General features: G+C 35.1%; 1 protein-coding gene across 2 annotated transcripts in view; it reads right to left on the reverse strand.

Annotated features, from left to right (window-relative positions):
* The window catches only part of Cwc27 (CWC27 spliceosome associated cyclophilin), a 209,961-nt gene that overhangs the window by 161,069 nt on the left and 32,030 nt on the right, over positions 1–16,862 (reverse strand). For both annotated transcript variants that reach the window (XM_015482309.2, XM_048806103.1), the window contains exon 10: positions 13,060–13,214. In XM_015482309.2, coding sequence (XP_015337795.2) covers positions 13,060–13,214 — 155 coding nt within the window. The remainder of the gene's footprint in view (positions 1–13,059; positions 13,215–16,862) is intronic.

Raw genomic sequence — 16,862 nt, forward strand, 5'->3', positions numbered from 1 at the left:
GGGAAATTGCATGGAAATGGAAGGAGACCCTCAGGGTTATACAAAATTACATACAAGAGGAAGTGAGGGGAAAGGGAAAAATAATACAAGGGGGAGAAATGAATGACAGTAGAGGGGGTAGAGAGAGAAGAGGGGAGGGGAGGGGGGATAGTAGAGGATAGGAAAGGCAGCAGAATACAACAGACACTAGTATGGCAATATGTAAATCAATGGATGTGTAACTGATATGATTCTGCAATCTGTACACGGGGTAAAAATGGGAGTTCATAACCCACTTGAATCAAAGTGTGAAATATGATATGTCAAGAACTATGTAATGTTTTGAACAACCAACAATAAAAAATTAAAAAAAAAGAAAGAAGAAAAAAAAAAAAGACAACTTTAGTAAAGACAAAGATTCAATAAAACCAAAAAATAAAATCCTCTCATTTAGAAGGTTAATGTTGATATAACATTATAAGGCTGATTCTATAGAAATTGTAAAACTTAGTAGAAAAACTGATTTCTACATCACATGTTAGAACTAATGAATGAGATTATTTTGTTTGGAGGGAAGTAGATCCTAACATACATATATATTCATGAAAGTCAAACAAATTTTATAAATCTGTCCCTGGATTACTGGAATAGGTATTGCTGATAGAAATGGAAGGAGTTATTTTAAACAGTATAGTGTGAAAAGACCTCTTTCATATGGTATTTGAGCAAGGGAATGAATGAAAAGAAGGAATTATTACCAGGAATATCTCAGGGAAGGCAGTTTTAAACTGAGGTAACACAAAATGCAAAGGCCTAAAAGAGATATGAGATTGGTATGCATGTGGAACTGCAAGAAGCATAACAACACTGGTGCAAAGCAAGCTGAAAGAGTAAAATGGATAGAAGTATGACAAAGCAGGTGAGAAAGTGAAAGGTATAAAGACCAGGACACAGAATGAAGGAACTGCCTTTGCCAGAAGACTATGGACTCAGATGCAAATGGGTAGATTTAGTGTTACGAAAATGAACAAAGTTCTCCTTCTTTTATTGGGGGGTGAGGTGGGTATTGGGGATTAAACTCAGGGGCACTTGACCACTGAGCCACTCCCAGCCCTATTTTGTATTTTATTTAGAGACAAGGTCTTGCTGAGGTGCTTAACACCTTGCTTTTGCTGAGTCTGGCTTTGAACTTGCAGATCTCCTCCCTCAGCCTCCCAAGCTGCTGGGATTTCAGGCATGAGCCACTGCACCCAGCCAAGTTCTCTTTTTTCTAATTTTCCTAAGGGAATAACAAGCTGATCAGCCAAAAGTAAGAAGGGGAAGCAATGTTGAATATTATAAACTAATGTGATTATCTTTCAGGAAAAATCAGAAAATCAACTAAGAAACCTATCAGAAATAAAGAAACAGTAATTCATTTTCTCCCTGCCCACATTCTCAGCTGAGGAGACCTATCTTGAAAAAAAACACTTATTTTGTCACTTAGGTTTAGGCTCTGCTACACATAACAGAAAGCCCAAATAATGTGATTGGAACAACTTGAAGGTTAGTCTACCTCATATAGAAAAAGTCTACAGGTAAGAAATTTGTGCTGGAGTAGTGGTTCCACAAAGCCTTCAAGGATCCAGGTTCCTTCTACCTCTCTCATCCCTAGCTCATCCCTAGCTCCAGCAGATGAATCTGTGCCAGGTTGGCAGGAGGAGAAAGGAATGAAGGAGGGATAGCCTCTTCCTTCCTTTCTTTAAAAAAGACTGCCTGACTAGGTGTGGTGGCACAAACCTGTAATCCTAGCAACTCAAGAGGCTAAGGCAGGAGGATTACAGGTTTGAAGCCAGCCTGAGCAATTTAGCAAGGCCCTAAGCAACTCAGTGAGACCCTGTCTCAAAATAAAAAATATAATGGGTTTGGGATGTTGCTCCGTATTTAAACACCCCTGGGTTTAATTCCTGGTACCAAAAAACTGCCTGACATACTTCTCTTTCATCTCATAAGCCAGACTTGGTCAATGTGGCCATGCTTAATTACAAAGGAAACTAGCAAATGCTTTCAGCTAGGCAGCTATGAATCCAGTTGCACACTGGAGTTCACATTACCAACTGAGAAGGGAAGGCTAGATGATGGAGGGACTAAACCACCTTGTTTTATCAACATACCTCATAGCTTCCCAACTCCCTCTCCTCTTAACTCAAGCCAGTAAGATCCTCAGTTTCATGTTTGTATTTAGGACACAGAAATCAAGTTGGTTTTTCTTCTGAAGAGCTGATCTGCAATAAGGAGCACATACAGCCTTATAGAAAAAACAGGTTTGCAGAAGCTAGTGAAACAAAAGAACAGATGAAAGAAGAGAATCTGAAACTGTAAAAGAGAAAACATAACTTTCTGATAATTGGCTTTTTCATGAGAACTGTACAAAATTATTTTATCTGGATTTTGATGGGGTAGTTACCCTACCCCTTTAGAAATTCCTTTACTTAAATTAATTTGAATGTTTCTAATCCCTATAACCAAAAGATCCTTAAGATATCTAATAAGAAAGTTAGGATTTAATGTGCTGTGCATATAAAGTATTTTTGCAGCACCTGTGAAAGTTGTGGGAGATGTCCATTGTTTTCTTCTAGATCCCTGGTGTAAAGACTAGTAAGACAGAATTTCCTTTAGAATTCTCTACTTTCTAAAAGTCTGAATAATTATAAATTGAATTCCTTCTTTTAAAAAATCTGGTAATAGCAATTATATCATCTTCATTATATCTTCTTGATCCTGGAAGAGGACAAAGAAGATGTCAGGAAGATTATGATTAAATTTATTATATGGCCATAGGTATCTAAAGAAACTTTTGATTAATGCATAGTAGATTGAATTACTGTTCCCAACCACTCACTGATACTCCATGTGAAAGGTTTAAACTTCACCCTATTGGTGACCATATTACTTGGTCTGACCAATGAAATGATGAAGTGATGTGTGCCACTTCTAAGTAGAAACTTTAAGAGCAAGTATATGACACCATTATCACTCTTTCATCCTGCCATGAGTAGCATATCTCAGAAAGCTGCTGCTTCTTCATTCTGGGCCCTAGAATGAAGATGTGGAACAGATGTACAACTTCCCACCAGGATGCAGAAAAAGCTAGAAAACAAACAGTTGTCTTAAGCCACTGAGATTTGGGATTTTTTGTTGTTGTTGTTATTGTTGTTACCAAAGCATAATAACCTAAGCTGACTAATAAAGGAAGCAACTGACTCAGAAGCAATTTAGGATGTATGTTTATGTACAGGGATACTGAGGTTGATCAGGAAGGACAATAAGAATAAAAATGTCTAAGTGGAGTATTAGTAACATCCAGTGTTCCTGTCTCAGTGCTGTCACCACTACTTAAGTCATTCATTTAAGCTAGAAGCCTAGGAGTCACTTAGAATATATTTTCCTTTCAGGTCTCCTACATCCAATCTGTCATCAAGTTTTAATAATTCTACTTGCTTAACTCTCAAATTCATCCCCACAGATACTACCTTAGGTAGTTAGATCATTATTGCTTTTCTTTGGAATAATGTGACAATCTACTAGTTTCTCTTTCTGTTTTAGCCTCCTTCCTCCAATTTATCCCTTACAATTATCCAGAGTAATATATCTAAAATGATATCACACCTTTGGTAGAAATGGTCCAGGTAAATCTCCTAGCTGGACACACACAATTTGGTTCTGACCAACTCCCTCTTTAGGCTTTGCTACTTTCTAACCATAGGACATAAGGCAAGCCATTTCGCCTTTTAAGGTCCAGTTTTATTTTATTTGTAAAATAAGTATAACAACTCAAACTATACCTGTAGATTTGTTGTGGGGTTCAAATTGGAGAAAAAAAATCTGACAAAATTTGTAGATGAAGAATATTTGTGGAATAACAGAACAACTCCTTGACTAGAGCACCTATGAACACTTTATAACCCTTATTTATTTATTCACTGTCTTCCTTGACTAGACACTAAGCAACTTGAAAAGAGAATGAGATACACTAATCTGTGTATGTTGGGATCTAGCACACTGACTGGCACAAAAGAGAGTCTCAATGAATATGCAAAATCCAAGTGATATCTGAAGGATAGCAAGAAAAGAGAAAAGCTCTCTTGGGTCCTTGTGAAATTTCATGCACTTTTAATTTGGTACAAAACAAAACCCTTCTCTTTCTTATCTTTCCCAACTACACTTGCTGATTTAATTTACAGGTGAATTCACAATGTACAGCCTAGAAAGGCATGACTACTATGAGTTTTTCAAAATTCTTCCATATGAATGCATTTGTTCCAATGAAGAAAACACTTTGTTAAATGATAAATAACTTAATGTTTTTCTGTACATAATCTCAATGTATTTCAAATGTACAATTTTATTCCCTATAAACAGCTGATACTGTGAGATCAAAAGATCATAACTCTCAAGGGTAATATATAAATCAATACGTTCAAATGAGATGTCAATACTTCTTATCCATTTTGACATAAGAATCTTCTTCCATATGTGCATTTCACTGCTTCCTGTCTGCCATACAAACTCTAATTGTAAAAACAGCAAGGACATCAGACTTCTGGACAATGTAACTTAAGTTCAAGGACTTTTTTTGGTCTTATTTTGAAGTTGATTCCTTGGATATGGATTAACTGGTTCTCAATGAACTGACTCGGCATTTTAAAAGTGGTATTTTATTTCAAAGAGCTCAAGAAACAGTTTTTTGTTTTTTGTTTTTTTTTTAGAATATCCAAAAATTCTTGCTACAAAAATCCGAACAGAAGAAAAAAGGAGCTTGCCAGAAATATCAAACCATGATATGGTTTATATTATAATTTATACTATTCCAAAATTCTTATCATAACAGGTAAAGACAATAAACCAAAATATCTAATCTGCAAGATTATGCAACATTAATTAAAAGAAATAAACTCAATGCTAAGGTGTTATTCCTTTTAAATACTGGCTCTGAGATATGATTTATCTTACCAGCATAAAGGTGATACATATGAAATGAGGCATTTGACTGTTTTTGTCTTGCAAACTGATAATTTTATCTTCAGTTCTTTTTTAACCTGGTATTTTGATCTTTCTATGAAATATATATATACATTACTTACTAATATCCCTAATACTTTGCATGTGTGAAAATTGGAAGTAGAGTACTTGTTATACTGAATGGCAATTAACTACTTACAATTCCTACTCTTACACTACTGTCTTAAAATGTTTTGTGCTTTTATAACAGATATTTGAGACTGGACAACTTACAAAGAACAGGGATTTATTCCTTATAGTTCTAGAGACTGGGAAGTCCAAGGTCAAGGCTCCTACAACTACTAAGGGCCTTCTTGCTGTATCATCCCATAATGAAAGGAAAAAGGGCAAGGAAATAGACAGGTGCATGAGCACAAGAGAAAGAGGGTGTGGGAAGGGGCCAAATTCTTCCTTTTATCAGGAACTCACTACCAAGATAATTAACCTACTTCCATAATAATCACATTAATCCATTCATGAGGGCAGAGCCCTCATGACCTAATCACTTCTTAAAGGTCCCACCTCTTAACACTGTTGTTTTGAGAATTGGGTTTCCCACACATGAACTTTGGGCACAAGTTTAAACCACAGCAACTATGTTATGAACATGTGCAGACAGAAACCATTTTCCCTATATTTCATTTTCCTGGAACCTATCATATAATAGTTCTTGCACACTTGGCAATAAGAATAACATATTTAAGAATAGTATGGTTAGGAGAAAAAGTATTTTTTAAAAAATTAAGTTCTAGTAAAAGCATGCAAACTTCATTAAAACCAAGACTAGCTCAAAGTTTAGCATTTGCTGTTAGATCCAAACATTTCCTGAAAATACTCTATAATACTGTACCGAACAATAATTGCAAATTTTCTTTATTTACAGGCAAATTACGCTGCATTTAGATCTTGCATTTCTAGTTTTCTTCTTTTTTTACTGTCCTCTTCAGTCCAATATCTTGGGGAAAAGAGATGAAAGGAAACAAAAATACTCCACCTGGTTAATTTTATTTCTTGCCTGTAAATATCGTGATGAGGTAAAGAAGGGGTTATCATAAAGATGATGATTCAAATTGATTTATTAGAATGTGGATTTCAATATTTGTTACTATACTCTCTTTTAAGTTTGTACTATTATTTAAAAATATGTACTACCTTTTAAGTTTTTTAAAATGTAAATACTGAACTACCGTTTTGAATATCAAGCAAAGATTATATAGGACTATTCTATATTTTCTCAGTCTGACCATAAAGTAAGCAAAACCAAAACACAAAGTATACTATGACTCAAAAATCCTCTGAAAGAAAGCTTATCAATTACTATGAGAGGTCTAGAAATCCTGGGGAGGAAAATAATTCAAAGTGCAATAAGAAATGCTAGTCACATATCACAAATCCAAGAAAGATAGATGAGAGACACTAAAATTAGTAGCAGCTCATGTAAGTATTCATACAGGCCTCAGAAGATATAACTACATTATTTATGTCTGTATTATCCTTGATTCATAATTTAAAGTATAATCAATTCATAAGATCTTCAACCTCAACTTTAATATGTTACTATCATTATAGTGAGATACTTCATATTTAGTCAACCCAATACAGCTCATTTGTAAAATGCAAATTTTACCAAATAAGAGAGCTGTTTCATGAAATAAAAACAATGCTGCAGTCAATTAAATATGTCAGGTGAATAGAAGATCATTGATAAAACCAGAACCTGTTCAAACACCAAGACTGAAACTTAAAAGATTACAAGTCTGTCAAGATTTCCTTGATTTATATTTCAATTTGACGAAAATAAAGTTAGAAAAATAATCACAATAAAATTACAGATAGATATTACGCAATAAGAGATAACCTTTTCATGACTGTAATCATCACAACAAACAACTGACTTCTGACTATCTGGTCTGCTTGTTACATCCGATGTTACTATCTAGTCATTTACTATGAATCAATAAACAAATGCTGAAAACAAGCAGGGCAAAAGGCTCAATTTGGGTTATATGATTAATTTGCAGCTGTTGAGCTCCACCTACAGGCAACAAAAAGATTCTTCACAATAACCTTTAAAATAGGACTTTCTGAAAAATAAGCTGCAACTGTCTCAAAAGCTTAACAAAATTTGGGTATACATCAGAATAAACTAGAGTGTTTTTAAATTTATATTTTGGCTGTAAATAAAGAATTCTGATTAACTTGATCGGGGATAGGGCCTGTTCTCAGGTGATTAAATGTACAAACAAGACTGAGACATTGATTTAATACTTTACCAACACACATCTTTTAAAACATCAGGTATACTCAAATATCATATTTTTTCTTCTTACATTATTTGATTCTCACTAAAATAACCTTGTAAATTGACCTTCTCACTAATCTTTCAAGATTTAAACCAATCAAGATAAATTCATAAGATCTGATGTAAACACCTCTGTCATATTGCAAAATATGTTCTAAGATCTAAGTTCACCCTATGGAAATACCTTCTACTTCTACATTATTCTTCTAAACCTTAGAGGCAATCAAGAGAATATGTGTTGAAGAGAAGGATTTCTCATTAGAATATTTGGAGAGCTTTTAAAAATACTGTTGCCCTAAATCAATGCATGCTCATAGAAGTTAGAAAAGTGTTTAGGAGAAAGTGATCAGAATGGGGGACAGAAGAGGATTTCTGAATAATGGCAATTTTCCTTTTCATGATAATGGGTATATGGGTATATGGAAGCATGTAGTTTACAAAAATTTGGCAAGGTGTATAGCATGCACTATGAAATATTATATAGCTATAATCTGCATGTATATTACACTTAAATTAAAAGTGAAAAAGAAAAAAAGAAATAAAGGATGTGTCCAAATTTCACCTCAGACCAAATGATTCGGAATCTCTATGTATGGCCTTGGCATCAGTATTTTTTAGTGCTTCCTTAGAAAATCTAATGTGAAATTGGGAGTGAAAACCTATAATAAACACAACATAATAATTTATTTATTCATCTACTCATTCCACAAATTCTAATGACCAATCACCATATGCTCATTGAGAATAAGACGATATTTCTAAAAGAGCTTAGTTACTTCAGGCAAAGAATAAACAAATCAATAAATCCCATGTGAAATACAAGCAAGTTATAGGATCCAGAGGAGAAAATAGTTTGTCAACAAAGGATTTACCCAGCCTTTATTCATTCATTTATATAAATATTTGGGTATCTATAAGATTTCGCCATGAAGATAAAAAGAAAAAAAATGGATACATTCAAGGAAGTATAAGGATATACAAAGAAGAAAAAAAAGTATAACTTAATATCATACTCACTAACATGCAAGTGTGACTAGGGTATAATAGGTATACCCTCTAGAGTTAGAGAATATAGTACCAAGCTGCTGACCTTGGAGCTAATATAATATAAAACTTGAGTTGCAGTCAAGTTTCAGTAGAGAAAATAATTAGTATTTTAGTCAGATGCGGTAGTATATGCCCACAATCCCAGGGACTGAGGCTGAGGAAGGAGGATCACAAGTTTGAAGCCAGTGTGGACAACTTAGTGAGATCCTGTCTCAACATAAAAAAATTAAAAAGGGTTGGGGATGTAGCTCAGTGGTCGAGCACTCCTGGATTCAATTCCCACTCCCCCTAATGTCCCCAGCTTAGGATTCTACAAAACTGCTTCTTAAACATTAATGTACTGTACATACAAACCACCTGGGAATCTTGTTAAAGAGCTGATTCTGATTCAAAAGGTGTGGGGTGGAGTCTGAGACTAAGTTCCTACATTATACTAATGCTCCTGAATCACATACAACAATTTAAATGGCAAAATTCCTGAGGAAAATGAGTTTCAAGAGGGAAAAGATAATTTCCACAGCAGATAGACCACACACACACACACACACAAATTAGAAAATCCCATTTGATTTGCCTGCAGATCGCTTTTATGAAAGTAATTTCAGTCAAGTGATGGAAGGAAAGCCAGATGATATGGACTTAGAAAAAATGAAAAAGTAAGGAGGTGGGACAGGAAATAAAATAGAATGCTTTTCTTCCTACTCTCAAATGTTAGACAGGCTTAATTGTATTCACAAGCTGAGGGAAAGGACCAGTTGAAAGGAGAAAACTGAAGGCAAGGGAGAGGATAGTCCCTTGTCAATGGGGAGAGAGATTCCTTCATTTCAAGCACAGAAGGAGGTGTGAATTGGTCTAAAAGGGTAAGAGGAAAGAGAAAAGAGTAAGAATTGAAGAAGTTTCCTTTTATTTTATAAAACAGGAAGCTAGGTGATGTGCTGAGAGTGAGCTGGAGGTTTGATGTAAACATTGTGGGGCATAAGATAAGCACAAGTGGCACAGCTGAGGCTGGAAACTAAAACTCCACTTGTACGCGACTATGTGATTGTGTTGAACAACATCCATAGTCAAGATATAGGCATATCAAAATGGGTTGAACAAGAAAGAAAGATAAATTGACAAGTTTTAAAAAATAGAGGAGGCAAGGGAAATCCTAGAAAAATCAGAATAGGTATAAGGTTACCTATTCCATAAGGACAGAGTCAGGGAAAGTTTTGGATTTTCCCTTGAACCCCTAAGTACTTTTCTTTTCTTTTTTTTTTTTTTTTTTTAAGAGAGAGAGAATTTTAATATTTATTTTTTTAGTCATCGGCAGACACAACATCTTTTGTTTGTATGTGGTGCTGAGGATCGAACCCGGGCCGCACGCTTGCCAGGCGAGCACGCTACCGCTTGAGCCACATCCCCAGCCCCCCTAAGTACTTTTCAAAGACATGACCAGAGACATTGAGAATACATTATTAGGGGAAGATTCTACTGTATTTTTGTTTTGTTTTTGAAAATTACATTGTCAAATACCATTCTCCAGCTTAAATATTATGTACTCAGTAAACCTGCTTGTAGGTTTTAACATCCAAAGTGATAAACAACTTTAACAGATTCCAGATGTTTTCTTACCAAAAGAAGCAATACCATAAATTTTCAGTAAAAGTATACTTTTGAAGAGCTCCTTGCCTAAAGGGCTGGTAGGCTAGTCTAGTCTCTGATCCCACTGCTCAAATAAGAAAATTACCGAAGGATAACAGAGTAAGTATTTCAAGTACATCCAAATGAAAGTTTGTATACATCCAGAACACTGATTTGAATAGATAATGATTTCACACTGACCTCTTTTTCTGACTATACCCAATGTAACTCAAACTAAACAGTGAACTTCCATTAGATATAATTATTCTTTTGCCACATTATAATTTTTTAAAACTTGGGAGTTTCTTGTTTTTTGTTGTTGTTTTTTTTATTTATTTTTTTAACTATAAAATTAACTCCAGAAACTTAAGCAATACTGAAGCTGATATAACTAACAAAAAGTACTAACGGTTTTGGAAATTTTCTGAACTTAAAAATATGTGATCATGAGATAATCATGGAAATTTCTAGAACAGAAAGAAAAACTGAATTTTCTCTTAAAATCTATATTTTCTCCTCTTGTCTGAACTCTTTTAGTTTTCTTTTGTTTCTCTTTGTGGGTAGGAGAGGTAGGATGAAGGAAAGAGAGAAAAGTATTTCAAAGTTGAAAATATGGGGTGAAGAAAAGAACAGTTTTAAATAAATGTTTGCACTACATTTTATAGGTTCATTTTGCCAACTATTTTATTCTAAAAGATAAAATCAAATAATGCCTACAATGTTCATGTATTTATCTAAATTTTTAAGTCATCTTGGGAGTTAATTTTCTCATTTAGTTTACTTTTCTTGGTAGACCCTTAAACCATTTGAATATAGTTCCTTTCAATACAATGAATACACAAAATACTCATGCAGTTAATGTTATCTGATTTTAACTGTGCAAATTATTCTCACCTATAAAAAAAGGAAAAATTGTTAACATGAGTGGATACTACCAAGACATTCCTATGTTAAGAATTATCATAAAACTAAGCTTCAAATGAGATTGAGAATATTTCTTATTATTTAAATCCATGTTCATGCAAATTCTATAAAATGGCAAGTTCCTTAGTTCAGCTCACACCATCTCTCAAGTGGATTTACTGAAAAAGCTTTCAAACTTGCTCCTCCATTCTCCCCTCTCATTATGGACCAAATGTTTGTGCCCCAATTCATGTAGAAGCTCTAAACCCTATTCTGATGCTAAGTGCAGGTGGGGCCTTTGGGAGCTAATTAACTGTACACCCCCATGATGAGATCAATGTCCTTATGAGAAGAGGAAGAGACACCAGAGCCCTCTTTCTCTGTCATGTAAAGTCACAACAAGAAAGTGTGAATAGGGTCCTCACCAAGAAACAAACTGGCTAGCACTTTGATTTTGATCTTCAGTGTCCAGAGCTGAGAATAAGCGTCTGTTGTTGAAGCCACTAGTCTATGGTATTTTATCAGTTTCTTTAGCAACCCAACACACCCTTCCACAAATTCATTCTCTCCACTAAATACAATTTCAATGTATCATTCACCTGTAAAAACTTTTAAATGGCCCCTACTAGTCTCCCAATCAAGATCATGCTTCTACATCTAGCCATCAATGCTGTGTTTGCTCATTAGGCCATATAATAAGAGGATCGTTTAAGGATAACCCTTTGTTTTAAAAATGAACATATTTTACAAAATGTAATCTCTTAATTATTTGTTATTAAGCAACCAATTTTATAAAGACTATTATGAAAGTTACATGTAAAATAAGCTTTATTTAGTTTTTACGGAAAACTCAGTTTTGCCAAATTATAATTTACATTAACTACTACATATGTAAGTATTTTAAGTTACACAAAAACCAAGAAGACATAGTCAAAGGCCTAAGGAGCATTTAAATATAATATAAATAAGTATGTGGTTTATTTATTTGAAATTTAAAGGTTTTGTTCTATTATAAACTTAATCTTTAAAAGTCAGAAGACACACTGCCTTGAATGAGAGAGAAAAAACATTACACATCCTTGATTATACTGATGATTTGACTAAAAGTTAGAGAGTCAATGGGAGGCTCTAACTCCATGTATGTAGAAGCATCTACCTGATGGATCACTAATATCTTCCCTCAGTTTGGCCCAAAGTTAATCTATATTAAACTATTCAACAGCGATTACTTGACTGCCAGGTGAATGAGGCTGGGGGGAAAAAAAAGAGATAATTAAATACCATTTCTGAATGCAAAAAGTTCTACCTTCAGGGAAAATTCCTAAGAATCACTTTTGTTTCTGGTTACAAAAAGAAAACTGAAGGACCTCTGCAATGAAAATTTGCTTTTTTTTTCCTATATGAGGTTGAAAAATATAATAGAAAAAAAGTGTTATTTATATGTAGTTACATCTATCTTACCCAAATGTAGACCATCTGAGGAAAACAAATACCATTACTTTCATAAAGCAACATTTAAAATGTATACCATTAAGTGTGATCACAGAATCATAAAGAGGAGTTTTTCAGTTGAGTTGAATTTCAGAAGAATAAAACATTGAGTCACAAAATCCAACAAAATTTTACCATCCAACAGTGAATTCCTCATCATTTACTGAAATTTCTTTTATGATACTACTGAGATTAGGAGGGGTATGTGGTATTTGGTAAATCAGACCTGGAAATACACTTAAGAATATTTTCAGGCCCACACACTTTCTTCACCAATTTTGAAAAATTTTAATCACTTAAATTGTTTGAGGATGTCTCTCTTCTTTCTATAAAAATGATTCAACTATTCTCGTTGGTATTAAACAAACACAACTTTCTACATCTAGCTAATACATTGCTTTCCCTACATATAAAAGTATACAGAGCCTTTCCACAAAGGGATCAGAGAAAAATGAAGTGGAATTTGACTCATGGGACTATTATTGCTGAACAGACTTTCTTTAAGCCTAGTCCATTTTCTTTGAGGCCCCTAAATGGGACAATTTGCACAACTGTTACATTTATTAAACATTATGATATGGCAGTTTGAAAAAAATATATAAGTTTAGTAAAGGACTCAGTCAAACCTAAAAAGACAAAAAACTCTAATAGCCAGAGCACAACAATTGACTCACCTGCGGCTGACTGATTTCTTCTCCACTTCTCCCTCTCCAGTTGATTTCACATTTGCATTTGTGTCCTTTTTTAACTTTTTTGCAATTCTTTCTCTCATCAGGTTTTTTTCATCACCATCAATGTATTCATCATGCTCAGCACTTTCATCTCCATCCTGCAGAAATTGAAACAGAGTATTTGTCAGTCATTTAATTTCCCCTTTTCTTCAAGGAATCTATCTCAGACTCTCTTTATTGCATTCTCAGCCAGCTTTGTGTTTTGAACTAGTTAAAAGCTTGAATACTCCGCCCCAGGTGGGAATGCCCCTAGGGTCTGCTCTAGGCCAACTACATAACCCCAGAAAGGGTTGTATGCTCAATTCATATCTAGTTCCTCTGTACTGCATAGACTACTCAATTTATATCACCAGGGATATTGTATCTTATCTACATTCCTATTCTTCTCCCAATGGGAAAGTGGTTCTGGAGGCAGTTGGCCAGAATAGACCTCAACCAGGGAATTAATTCAAGTAGAGGAGGTATAATGCAGAAGCTGAGATTTATTCCTATAATCGAAGTCATAGAAATTAATTCTCTCCTGAAAAACATGCAATGGATTCCCAACTTACTCAAAACGCTTCTCTCCCTGACATAATTTAATGTTCTATAACTGCAGCCCAGGAACACTAGCCAACTTTGGAGTTATTCTCTAACTTGCAACTCATATTCTAGGTATCTGCATCATTTGCCTTGTTCTCTCCTTCAGCTCTTTGCTCATATACAACTCTCTCTGTGATGCTTTTCTTGATCATCCCATTAAAATGGCAGAACCAACCTCCCACTTCCAGTGCTCTTCATTACCCTTCCCTGGCTAATTTTCCAAAGCACTTAGTATCTATGTGTTTATCGTCTCTCGACCAATTAAGGAAAACATCCCATGAGAGCTAAAATTCTAGACTGTTTTGCTTACTGCTATATCTTTGATTTCTAGAAGAGCTCCCAGCATTAATAGAGGGAGCAGTGAAGAGAGGGAGAGGGGAGAGAAAGAGAAGGAAGAAACTATACCAAGTTTTCCTTTTGTGATTCTTTGATCTTGTGATTCATGGTGAGGCAGGATTCTTTTTTTTTTTTTTAATTTTTTATAGTTCTTGATATATCATATTTCACACTTTGATTCAAGTGGGTTATGAGCTCCCATTTTTACCCCATATACAGATTGCAGAATTATATCAGTTACACATCCATTGATTTACATATTGCCATACTAGTGTCTGTTGTGTTCCGCTGCCTTTCCTATCCTCTACTATCCCCCCTCCCCTCCCCTCCCCTCGCCTCTTCTCTCTCTGCCCCCTCTACTGACATTCATTTGTCCCCCTTGTATTATTTTTCCCTTTCCCCTCACTTCCTCTTGTATCTACTTTTGTATAACTCTGAGGGTCTCCTTCCATTTCCATGCAATTTCCCTTCTCTCTCCCTTTCCCTCCCACCTCTCATCCCTGTTTAATGTTAATCTTCTTCTCATGCTCTTCGACCCTACTCTGTTCTTAGTTACTCTCCTTATATCAAAGAAGACATTTGGCATTTGTTTTTTAGGGATTGGCTAGCTTCACTTAGCATAATCTGCTCTAATGCCATCCATTTCCCTGTAAATTCTATGATTTTGTCATTTTTTAATGCAGAGTAATACTCCATTGTGTATAAATGCCACATTTTTTTTATCCATTCGTCTATTGAAGGGCATCTAGGTTGGTTCCACAGTCTTGCTATTGTGAATTGTGCTGCTATGAACATCGATGTAGCAGTGTCCCTGTAGCATGCTCTTTTTAGGTCTTTAGGGAATAGACCGAGAAGGGGAATAGCTGGGTCAAATGGTGGCTCCATTCCCAGCTTTCCAAGAAATCTCCATACTGCTTTCCAAATTGGCTGCACCAATTTGCAGTCCCACCAGCAATGTACAAGTGTACCCTTTTCCCCACATCCTCGCCAGCACTTGTTGTTGTTTGACTTCATAATGGCTGCCAATCTTACTGGAGTGAGATGGTATCTTAGGGTGGTTTTGATTTGCATTTCTCTGACTGCTAGAGATGGTGAGCATTTTTTCATGTACTTGTTGATTGATTGTATGTCCTCCTCTGAGAAGTGTCTGTTCAGGTCCTTGGCCCATTTGTTGATTGGGTTGTTTGTTCTCTTATTGTCTAATTTTTTGAGTTCTTTGTATACTCTGGATATTAGGGCTCTATCTGAAGTGTGAGGAGTAAAGATTTGTTCCCAGGGTGTAGGCTCCCTATTTACCTCTCTTATTGTTTCTTTTGCTGAGAAAAAACTTTTTAGTTTGAGTAAGTCCCATTTGTTGATTCTAGTTATTAACTTTTGTGCTATGGGTGTCCTATTGAGGAATTTGGAGCCCGACCCCACAGTATGTAGATCGTAGCCAACTTTTTCTTCTATCAGACGGCGTGTCTCTGATTTGATATCAAGCTCCTTGATCCATTTTGAATTAACTTTTGTGCATGGCGAGAGAAAGGGATTCAGTTTCATTTTGTTGCATATGGATTTCCAGTTTTCCCAGCACCATTTGTTGAAGATGCTATCCTTCCTCCATTGCATGCTTTTAGCCCCTTTATCAAATATAAGATAGTTGTAGTTTTGTGGATTGGTTTCTGTGTCCTCTATTCTGTACCATTGGTCCACCCGCCTGTTTTGGTACCAGTACCATGCTGTTTTTGTTACTATTGCTCTGTAGTATAGTTTGAAGTCTGGTATCGCTATACCGCCTGATTCACACTTCCTGCTTAGCATTGTTTTTGCTATTCTGGGTCTTTTATTTTTCCATATGAATTTCATGATTGCTTTCTCTATTTCTACAAGAAATGCCGTTGGGATTTTGATTGGCATTGCATTAAACCTATAGAGAACTTTTGGTAATATCGCCATTTTGATGATGTTAGTTCTGCCTATCCATGAACAGGGTATATTTTTCCATCTTCTAAGATCTTCTTCTATTTCTCTCTTTAGGGTTCTGTAGTTTTCATTGTATAAGTCTTTCACCTCTTTTGTTAGGTTGATTCCCAAGTATTTTATTTTTTTGGAAGATATTGTGAATGGAGTGGTTGTCCTCATTTCCATTTCAGAGGATTTGTCCCTGATATACAGGAATGCCTTTGATTGATGCGTGTTGATTTTATATCCGAGGCAGGATTCTTAATTTGAGGCTTGTGAATCCCTACATCAGTGAGTGGTCTTCAAAATCTGGTTCTCAAACTACTTACATGGCTATTTGGGGTGGGAGGAGTAAAATCCTAGTCCTCATTGCATTCTTTTTGAACCAAAACCTCTCGGGATAGAAACTGTGAATGTTTTAGCAAGATGTTTAAATTCTTAAGCACTGAAAGCTGATAATCACTGACATATATGTGCCTTGCTTAGGCCTCAGATCTAAAACACACACACCCTGCAAAGACACACAATTTTATTTGTGGATATAGTACATTTTCCTGGGAAGGACTCCTAGATTGAGTCATTTAAAAGGAACACATAACAGTTTAGAGATAGTCTGAGAATCCTCTCTTTTGACTATAGTAATAAATAAATCTATATTCATAAATGGAAAGTTATGTACTTTCCATTGAATTATACAATGCACAGATCAATGGGTTTTTATATAAAGTACCATATGGATAATTAGAAAAATTTTATTTCATACATATTAAAAGGGCACCTTCCTTCTATTTTGTTAATTTTATTCGCCAGTGTACCTAATAAAGATCACTAGAGTCTTATATGACAATCTTCTGAAATGTCTGTATAAAAAGGAATACTGCTAC

Source organism: Marmota marmota, unplaced genomic scaffold, assembly GCF_001458135.2.
Source record: "Marmota marmota marmota unplaced genomic scaffold, marMar, whole genome shotgun sequence".
Classification (NCBI taxonomy): domain Eukaryota; kingdom Metazoa; phylum Chordata; class Mammalia; order Rodentia; family Sciuridae; genus Marmota; species Marmota marmota.